General features: G+C 31.0%; 1 protein-coding gene across 1 annotated transcript in view; it reads right to left on the bottom strand.

Moving 5' to 3' along the window:
• Positions 1-11387, bottom strand: part of LOC106687229 (phospholipase A2 inhibitor beta) — a 58575-nt gene that overhangs the window by 5468 nt on the left and 41720 nt on the right. The window contains exons 9-10 of the mRNA XM_014430990.2: positions 10668-10915; positions 4921-5046 (exon numbers count right to left, since the gene is read on the bottom strand). Coding sequence (XP_014286476.1) covers positions 4921-5046; positions 10668-10915 — 374 coding nt within the window. The remainder of the gene's footprint in view (positions 1-4920; positions 5047-10667; positions 10916-11387) is intronic.

Genomic DNA, 11387 nt, shown 5'->3' with positions numbered 1-11387 from the left:
TATATATATAATCATGACATACATTATAATCAGCTGTGAGTCATAAGTTGTAGATTTAGCTCTATTCAATAGGTTTTTGGGAAGACTACTTCGTTTCGAAAACTTTTGGTGTTATCCGTTCACTGTCCAGAACGTCAAATTTTGTAAAATGTCTTTCGCCTTCAAAAATACTGAAGATTCTGCTTTAAAATACCAGTTTTCGCTATTTATTAATTAAATTATTTTTTGAAACCTAAAAAAATTATCAATTACTGATGCGGATCACATGCGGAAGAACAGCGCCAAAGTTATATTTTTTAATCATGTGATAATAATATTTACATAGTAGCGTATAACTAAGATTCTATGTTCGGCTAATCCATCTTATTCTTTACAAGTTATTTTTTAAAAACTGGGAGTGCGTTATATTATGCGGTGCTGTAAATCTGTCAGCTACAACTCAGATCCCAGTTGCAAGCATAAAACTAACCGACTTTTTAACTTGGTCCTTAACGAGTTTTAAAGTTAATTAACAAGTCCTTTCCTCTCTACCTTACCATTTGTCTGTCCCAGTTAAGAAAATAAAAGAATCTCAGGACCATTTCTACAGAATCTTATAAAGTTTCAGGTTTATTGAAGGAATATTATACAAATTATATACATTTTTATTATAAATGTCAGTGTTTTATTAATAATCGTCCAGACTATATACTACTACTCAGTAATATACTGACTATATACTCTTTTTTTCCACATCAGAAATTAATACTTTCAATATCGTTAGTGCAGACTTCAGAATAAGGGAATTATATGAAGTTTATGACAGGCTAACATTTATTTTTGCATAGATGGGATTGATTTATTCCAGATTCATCTGTTCAAGGAGTGTAAAATTTATAAGTTTTGATAATATTAGCAGACAATTATTCTTTAAAAGACTCATTTATATCTACAGCATTTATCATAATTTACTTTCAAAATTAAAATAGGTTTTATTAAAAATATTAACTTTGAAATTATTTATTAAAAATTAATTTTATTTAAAAGTGGGATTTTTCAATTTACGTTTAAAATGTCAGTCATCACCGAGGACTGACAAGCTAAAAAACACTACTAAATCTTATAGTCCATTTATTTATTTTTTTGTTCTGCCTTATTTTCAAGGAGAGGAAAGTGAAATATAGTAATAACCTTAAAACTTTATTATAGGAAAAAAGTATTTATTTAGAATGACATTTCTACATAAGTAAGTGATCCAAAGCTGTATTTTGCTATGTATATGTCGTCAGGATGCCAGGATAATTGCTGAAGGCAATTATTAAAAATAAGGTTATTAATTTTATTAATTGAGTCCTACTATTGATAAAAATTGAATTCTTTAACAAAGCCCTATTTTGTGTTTGCCAGTTATGATTAAATACTTTTATATTTTTAAAATATTGTTATAATTAAAAATGTATAATATAAAAAGGGGTTTGTTGGATAATATAATAGTATATAAACTATACCGAAGAAAAAGCATTCATTTACATTTATTATATGATTGCCATAAAATGAAATTATAAGACGATTGAAATGATCTAGACAAATGGTTCGCCATAAGGTATGATTATTACATTATAACGTATTACCTAATATATACAAATAGCTAATGATTTGGGTGGTGTGTGCCGAGGAACGTCTTCGCCGTAGGTGTCATCTTGGCATAAGGTGCTGTTCCAGGTCTCATAGTTCCTTCTTAGAACTTCCTCTCGTCAAAATGCATCTTGCACTCCTTTCGGTCTTCTTACTTCTGTGTCTCCGTCTTTAATCTCCTTTTTCCTGGTTGAGTTGTCATCCCTTTTCGCTCACCTCCCCTTAGAGGCGTTACCTTTTTTGAATCTTATTCCTCATTGGCCATAGGCGAGCATCCCTCCTAGGCCGAAGGGGAGGTTGGGAAATTTCTGACGTGTCTACGAAACCTCTACCTGTCTTAATGGCTTCTACCCCTTCAGCATGTGGCAAGAACTGTAGTATCCAAAGGTGTGAAAAGCTCTGATACATAAGAGCAGTGCGGTACACAAACACTGGGGTCCCCTTTGTTTGCTGACAAGTATCACTTCTTGGAGGACATGTATCGGTGTAAATATGGCTAAGTTTTTATTTAACGACATTTATCATATTGTTGTTGCGGGAATTTCCAAAACCTCCATTCATAGCAATGTATCAAAGCAATGGATAGGCAAACAGGCTCATAAAGCTATACGGTGGGCCGGAGTTGTTGGAGTCCTTGTTAGAAATCACTTTATTGATCTTGCTTTTAATCTAGTCCATTTTGGGTCAAACGAATCCTGACCTCGTGACATAAAAAAGAGTTTTGAGAATATGTGAAATTTTAATTATCTACCGTTTTCGATGTCAATGTCGTTTTTTATTCTGTGAACTCAGAGGTATACTTTACAATGTAAATCCATTCAGTTAAATAGATTTATATTCTAAGTTTTGCGTTGGACTCATAGGAAAAATATGAATCATTTAACATTAACAAAACCTACCCAATTTCGTTCACGTCCGTATAGAAAAAAAATTAAAAGGACCATGATTTCTTATCCTTTCTAAATATTATAATATTTCGGAACTAAAAGTACCTGACACGTCTGATGAGAAAATAGCCTTTGAATAATTTTAAAATTTAATACGTCAGTGTTAATATGAACATATGATCATTCAAAACTAAGGTAACTAGACACATATGGGTAAAACTTTCCATGAAATCCTCACACCTCATCATATACTTCTAACTGTTTAGAAAGATTAGAAAATAAATAAGAATTGAAAAATGGACTTGGCTGGTATTGAAAAGCAACCCTTTATAGAAATATTTTAAAGTTTGCTAAACATTATGTAGTTATATATTAACTAGCTATATCATGAGTGCATAATGAAATACACTTATTTTCGAAGTAAGGGATATGAGGATATATATGAGCCAACAGCGTGGGGGAGAATTTGATTGATTCTTAGGAGTAAAGGAGAGAAGTACAAAAGATTTTGGAAGAATTCTCGTTTTAAGATTTCTAGGAAGAGTTCCTTTATTTTTAACAAATGATGAAAAAGACGAGTATCATAACTCAAAACTGACAGTTTCTGAGAAAATAACTTTAGAAGTTTCCAAGGTCTCATAGTGAAATAGGGAAAAGACTTGGAAGGTTGATTTTTAAATTATCATGTGTTGGTTTAAATTATCAAGATGTTGGGTCAAATATTTAAAAAATACATAATTTGACCAAAGATAAAACTTTTTGTACTTATAATAAATTCTTTTACTTTGTTAAAACATTTCATGGGCTGAATGGAAGTATATTATTATAGGTTATGGATAGGAAAAACATCTTTCTCAAGCGATTAACTTCAGTCAGAGGAGAAAGTATTCTTAAACCTACTTCAAAAAAATATTACTTGTATTTGAAGCCAGTAATGAGTGACACTTAACAGTAGAAACTGCATAAAAATAATTGAAATATATATCTTTTTTTGTTTGGCTTAAAACAGGTTTAAGAATACTTTTCGCCCCTCCCTCTCGTACCCAACGGTTCTCAGGAGAGTGAGTGGGATTGTTCAGACCAAACTCTTTTATCCCAGATTAAGGAGTAGGAAGAATGAGGCGTTGACTAAAAGGTTTTCAGGTGTTAATTCAGTACTTACCGGGAAGAAGATGATAGTTTATTACCTCATTATCTCGACTTATCACTTTTTTCACGATAGTTACTGAATTATATATTTATTCAGAAATTTTATCAATCAAGGCTTGCATAATTAATACCCGTATTGATTATCGTTAATCCTATTTCATTTGTCAATTAGTAAACTTGGAAATGGCACTTATTTATTATTATTTTGTAGGTAATTTCTATATCACCAGGTTGCATTGGCATATCTTGAAGTGTAAAAAACGAATACGAACAAGAGAACAAAGCAAATAGTATATGATTATCTAACTGTGTACAATATTGAAACAAATTGTTCTGACTAACCTAAATAAGTCACATAAAATCAATGTTCATATTAATTTTTCGTACTTCAACAGGTTTGTTGAAAAACATTGTTTTCCATTGTTATGAATTTTTTGTATTCTTAGTGGTTACTAAGAATACAAAAATTTCATAACAATGGAAAACAAATTTTTTATCCAAATTTTCACCTAGGGTATTTTGAAAGTTGCAAAAATTGAAATAACTTCAACCTGTTTATAAAAAAAAACAATATTTATGGTGTGGTTTAGAACTTTACTACTACTGTTTAGAACTTACTAACTACTGTTAATAAATACATGAAATAACAATGAGGAACAATTCTAAGGAAATATTAATGTTTTCGTCAACAATTTAGATTGGTAGAAAAAAAATATCCAAAATATTCAGGACAAAAATTAAAGATATATTAATTTATGAAAACTCGTATTTAAGGGTTTTTAAAGAGGACAAAAACCGAATCATATTAAAAATTTCTTTCCTACTTCACTGGAAGTGTATTTTGGTTTTTGTAATGTATAATTAAACCAATTTCGCAATCAGCAATATTTTTTTTTGTTATTCTAGAAAAATTAATCAATCGAATAGTATAAAGTAATATTTTACATCATGTAGAGCAAAGGCCTAATACATTTATATAAACAATTGTTTAAATTACATGAAGGTTTTTTTTTAATGGTTCCTAAGGTCTAATATTTGTTAACACAGAATCAAAAAGCTAGAATAAATAAATAAAAAGAAAATGGTGTAAATCAGTGAATACATTTTCCGATCATGGCCAAAACATTAGAAGGAAAAACGGTAGTGTTTTTCCAAGTGGTTGAGGGGCACGATGGAATGCTAATACAAATACAGTATTTTTATATAATTAGGAGGATTTAAATGTAATTATTTTACTATATCAAACACAATAAAATAGAATAATACTTACTGCGCAAAACCTGCTAAAGTGCAATCACAGTGCCATGGGTTCTTGGTCAGCTTGGCTGCACCAAGGTTTGTATTCTGGCTGAATACTGCAGGTGCTACATGACTGAGTCTATTACCTCCAAGCTGTCTGTAGCATTCAGTTTATTTATTATTAACAACTAAATACTATAACAAAAAATAAGCAATATACATAGCCAATGTAGCTCAGACAAGTTCATACCAAGTGCTCAACTTGGAAACATTATTTATATTGCTACAGTAGAGCCCTTCATGAATTTTATATTAAGACATCTCTGAACAACCAAACCGAATTACAATTGATGTCCTAGTGCTTCAAAAATTTATATTCCCATTAAATTTTATTTTATTTAAAAGTTTAATTTATTACATCGAAATAAATAAATAATCATTTTTTAAAATTTATTTTTCTATGTTTAAGAACAAATATAATTTTATTATATAGTTATTAGTATATATTATTATACTATATATTAAATATGTTATTATTTTTATATCATTATTTATTATTATACTATATACATTATATAGTTAATTACTACTAATAATTAATATTAGTATATATTATATAGTTATTAGTATATTATATCTTTGATGCACGGCCATAAGGGCTTAAGTCGAAAATATAAATTTTGTAGAAGAGCAAAAACAAAGTTCAAAACATTATGTAAAATCTAATTATTGATTGTTTTTGTAATTGTTATTTTTATAAAATAATATAGTAGTAAGTCTATCTGAAGCATAAAGACCTTATTACCCACCGGTAGCTTTCATTTGGTGTTATAATAAGCCATAATCTCCTAATGCTCAAAAAGTCACTCAAGCCCTTATGATCGTTTATCAAATATATTATATAGTATTATTATATATCATATTCTATAGTTATGTTATATAGTATATTATACTAATAGACCACTACTTAAATACTTGGCGAGGCTATGGGATGTTCGATGCAAACAACACCTTTTTTGTTTTTTTTTTATTTCTTACGTTCATATTCAGATTCTTGAAGGCCCGACTACACTATTTATAGATGAATTAACCTTTATAGTTTATTAATTAACTTGTTGTTAAAGTAGATCGTTCTTGACTAGAAAGTGGGAGGGTTTTTCTCTGTTGGCCGAGCCAATCTTAGTTCGCCATGTTTTCAGTAGGTCAGACAATCTGTTGCTTGGTACCGCTAGGTTTGCGGGTTATAAAAGACATCATCGAGATGGATATTGACGTCAGTTGTGTGACGAACTATACTATATTGTGAACTCCACCTTGATGTAATAGAGTCTAAATCGTCCAGCTTGTTCTACAGCTAGAGTCCGGTCGATGTTCAATTAAAGAGATTTGCTCTCATTGTGTATTGCTCTTGAACCTCTCTCAGCTGTTTGTGTGGTGACAGGATTCTTGTGCCTCTAGTTTCCTATAGATTTGATTTTCCTGCCTATGCATATGCCTGTATGAATCTGTTTTATTTTGTCGTTCTGTTTAAAGAGCGCTCCCGTTCTGGGAGGAGTCTCTTCACCTCAGAACCTCTCCGGGAAGTTCTGGCTATTCTGTTATTAGTGGGCTGAGGTGTCTTCGATATACCTGTTGACCCATATTTTTGCAGAAACCCAAGAAAAATGGATTCATAAGGAGTTTTATAGTGTTGCAAACAATATTTTTCGGTAGCCTCTGTCTTCGCATGGAGGAATTTCATGTTTAAGTTTTGGCGCAATAAATTACATGATTATTTATGGTAATGAAGTTTTTCATATTTGTTCCATTGGGACTGTTTCTGGAAAGATTAGAACTATCCTTAGAATTCGACGTGGAATCACCCATTTCCACTGGTCACGGGCCATTCATGTTCTGTATAACGGAACTTTGATTTCCTTTTTTCGACTAGCTATCCAAGGATATTATTTCCATAGGTGGATAGGATAAAATTCTTACTATGCGTTGAGAAAGTTAGTTATGTGGGTGTCTTATTGTATTGGTGACAAAATCATAAAGTTTAATGAATTTTTAAAACAATAGTTGTTAATAAAAAAAACAAACTCGAAAACGGACAAGCAAGCCCGTGAAATAAAACCATTAAGTTCAATAATATTGAAATTTAATTATATAATTCTCAAGTACGTTAACTGAATTTGGAAAAAATTGAAACTCAAGGCCTAAAATAAGTTAAATATCTTTAGGTATTCTAATGATTTTTTAGCTGTTGATACTGCTTTAGAACCAAGTTTTTCTTAATATGGTTTTTTTTTTTTTTTTTTTTGTTTAAATCGAAATAAAAGGTAAATTTTTTTACCTAATAGGGTAAAAAAGATAGTCTGGATGGCATAGCCAGAATGATTGATTGGGTATCTTCCGGCCAATTGGCCTAGCTCAGAGATAGCGGACCTGACCTGACTAATGGGTGACCTTTAACGCTACTTGTAACAACCTGCGATCGACGATTAAAGGCCACTATGGGTCTTCCACCAGGTTCATTTAGGTCTTATATTCGGAGGGTCTGGACTGGAGGATAACGGTGGGCAACCACCTCCTTATCTGCAAGAGTATTTACTGGCTCGGTAGTTATCCTCGCAGATCACCAAGGGGGGGGGAGCATAAAACACCTTCGTCGCAGGTGATATTGGATATCGCCACCAATATTCCACACCGATGCTTTCCTCTTAGTGGAACCCAAGGTCAGTGGAACCATTATAACATCATGGACACATCTATGATTTATTATTCTTCCAAAAAAGAAAAAAAAAAGAATACATAAATAAAATTAAGGAATGTAATATGTCAACGTGAGAGGGCAAATTGTATGAAAACCGAGTCGTAATTTGGATAAGGTAACTGTATTGTTAAGAACTAATAACTATTTTGTTGTAATTGATAAAAAAAAAAGATATGAAATAAAATATTTAAAAAATAAAATCAATGAATTTGTTAAAAACTAAAATTGTTCTTAAAATTTATAAACTCGGTTGCATTTTATGTTTTATTATAATTCTATAAAAATTAATAACTACAACATGAATAGTTTTTTCACAAATTCCTCATTTATAAATTTTGTTACATTTTTCCAATATCCCATTCCAATGTTTTTGGTTAACCATCATTTTTAGTAGGAAAAATTACTCTAAACATTCTATTATGAGCTTGATACAAAATTAAACTAGATTTACCTCTAATTCGTCCTACAATTTAGACCATATTTCACAAAAAGAATGATTACAATTTTTGGAAAATGTTTGAAAGGACGTATCTTAAAAAGTAAAAGTCATACAAAACTCGTTAGGGTTTCAATTTGTTACAAATTTCACTAGCGATAAGAATGGTATAGTAGGCTATTCTATCAACTGCGTAGTTTCAGTGTGATTTCTTAGTAATTAAAAAAAGTTTACTAATTTCTCTTAAAATCCAAACTATGGTTTAATTTCTAGAAAAGCAAACTTTATAAGTAACAAATAGCGGTATTGGTTACCATTCGAATTATAACATCAGAATGTATTTAGATAATTAATTAACATACTTTTATATTCTAATTGATTGACATTTGGCTAATTTAGTTGCGATAAAATGTTTATCTAGTGAATCTAAAATTATCAATTAGAAATTTTATTGTTCCTCTCTACCAGTTAAAACCGAATGAAGCGTATATCCCCTAAAAATCTATTTTCAAACGCAGTTCCTTTGATAATGTTTTCAGCGCTGTGGGCCAAAACAAGAGCTTTGTAATATGGTATAAATAAATTGCGATTTAATTTCGAATAAGGAAAAGAAAAAACAACAGTTAATGAAGGAGAAAGTTCGTTCTACCAGAAGCTGCTCATAATTTATTAATTTAGGTATAATCATATAAATAGCATCATATGTATTATATAACCTAATGCTATATATATTTATATAACATGGTTTTCCATGGCGGAAAAATTAAAAAGAAAAGGGAAGTGTTACATGAAACGAGATGGACAAGTACAACTTAAAGACTGATTTATAGAAGGAATCCGACAGCCCATTGAAGCTGACAGACCGTTAATCCTTAAATATGTATATGATTTTTTGTTTAATACTTCTATGCTGTAATTATTTTTTAAATATTTTAATGAGTAATTAAATTATAATATATTATTAAAATATTAAATATATTCTAATTCATTTTGCGCCATTGCAAGGTATCTGACTCTAGGATTTGTGTTAGTTGAAAATTGAGTATTGAACGGAAGGAGTCATCAGTATAATAAATAATGGTAGAAATTTCAGATGATCTGTAAATGATAATTTATTGCATAATGATTTCAAGATTTGAATTTGTTACAATGACCCGGTACAGAAACTAGTTAAGTGAGCCCAACTGCTACAAAGCCATATCGTTGAAGATTGTTGAGCCGTAGAATTTTAAACATCTGGCACCAAAGGGAGAGTGAAATTGTCCCTAAATTGTATGAAATTGGCCAAGGGTTAAGGGTCTTCTCTAGTTGACCTTTAGCTAGAGTTTCTGACCCGGCTCACTCTCATATCAATAGGTCACGAAAAATGTTCGTTCTCCTGCTTTTGAATAAAGATTTAATTTATTATGGGCTCGGCTCTTCAACATTATTAACAAAGCGATCAAAACCGTCTGCATAAATTACGAACTGAGAATCGTAATCCTGTGATTTGTAGAATTGGTGATTTGATTTAAAAATAATATACCTTACTCCCCGTAGAAGCTGTAAAAATAAGAGTTCATTTTAATTTAAAAAATATTAACAACAGAATAGGAAGTTAATCTCACATAATAATTGTAATTTAACTGTGATATTAAAGTTTAGATTTTTGGAGAAATTTTGATAATTCAGTTTTATTTTGAATTTCAATATACAAATAAATTTCTGGCCCACAACTCTTGGATTCTCAGTGTATAGTCAGTGCTATCTGAATATTTAAAATATATTTTTTAGAAGAGTGGTTTATTTTAATGCTGAAATTTTGAAATGTCAAATATCAAATGAAAGTACAGACAATACAACATCCCTCTATTACAGGAGTGCCCGCCAAAAGTCTCACGTATCACAATATGACTGTTTTGGGATTTATAAACGGTGTCGAAGTTTGAGGATTAAAATAAATCCCATCAAATTACCCCTACCCTTCATCGTAAACCTACCGACAGGTCTACAGTTCTTTAATAATGTTGCTCTTACACCAGTCCAGCAGATCCGCTCCCTTGGACTTCATCAAAACTTGGAATCCTCACACAAGATTGAAAAGACATTAAACTGCACGCCGATTCCGACTATTAAGGCACTCACTAGACAAACTGTCTAAACTTCCAATCCATCACAAAAGACTGACCTAATGACTATAATAAGATCTATCTGGAAAATCTGGTTTGGGACTCCAATAAAACTTCGAATTCCTCTCGTATCCAATCCTTAGAATCTTTAGTAATATACTCAACGCTCCTTACTTTGTTACGAATTATATCATCCATGAAGACCTTAATGTTTCATTTGTAACCGATCTAGCCCAAACGAGATATCAATCCTTCCATTATAAACTCTCTAACCACCCTAACCCACTAGTTTCTAACTTTGCTTACTCTGTCAAGCAGTTACTCAATTTTCATATTCGGGTAGAATGCTAAAAAATAATGTATATAATATTTAACAATATTATTCAATATTACTAAGCTATATAACACATATAGTTTTAAAAATATACAGGTAAACTATTGCTAACAATTGGTAAATTATATTTAACATGATTACTTACAAGTTTTCGAGATTTCGGAGTGGAAAGAAGACCTCCGGTTCGATGAGACTCAAGATATTATCGTTAAGAAAAAGCGTCTTTAGCGCCGGAGTGCCGGAGAAAACACCATCCTTCAGCGTCGAAATCTGATTGGAGAAGAGATAGAGCCTTTCCAGATGAGGCAAGTTTTGCAACGGAGGCAAGACCTTTATCCTGTTTTGACCCAGGTGCAGCTCCCGCAAAGTTGGAGGATATTCGTTGTCGCTAATCTGTGTGTTATGGTACAAATAACATGAAAATATTTAGTAGATAATCGGAAGAACCAAAGTTTTCTTGATGCCAAGTTATGTCCTCGAAATTAATTTTAAAACATTAAATTAATTATTATAATCTTTTCATTTAGGTTCTTGCTCATTTGTATTAATGTAAATACATTTACTAAGCTTATTTGTAAGTTACAGACATGTAATCGGTATAGAAGTGATATATCCAGAAATTGGGAATATACAGAGCTAAGGTTATAACAGCTATATTGTATCTTAAAGGCAATACAATTTTAGGCGGTTGTAAACTGGAGGTGGGGTGATGAAATTAAATCAATCCTGGAAGCAAAAAAGTTGAAAACGAAAAAAAAGTTGAAATCATGGAAATGTTAGCCTTTTTTTCTTTTTAAGTTGTATCTAAACATGGACTAAATCGGACGATGAAAAAACTCAGGTATTCGGTCTGCACCTTTCAAAA

The sequence above is a fragment of the Halyomorpha halys genome, unplaced genomic scaffold, assembly GCF_000696795.3.
Source record: "Halyomorpha halys isolate HHAL.00 unplaced genomic scaffold, Hhal_1.1 Scaffold932.1, whole genome shotgun sequence".
Lineage (NCBI taxonomy): Eukaryota > Metazoa > Arthropoda > Insecta > Hemiptera > Pentatomidae > Halyomorpha > Halyomorpha halys.
The sequence above is the reverse complement of the archived record's forward strand: the minus strand, read 5'-3'. Positions and strand labels throughout refer to the sequence as shown.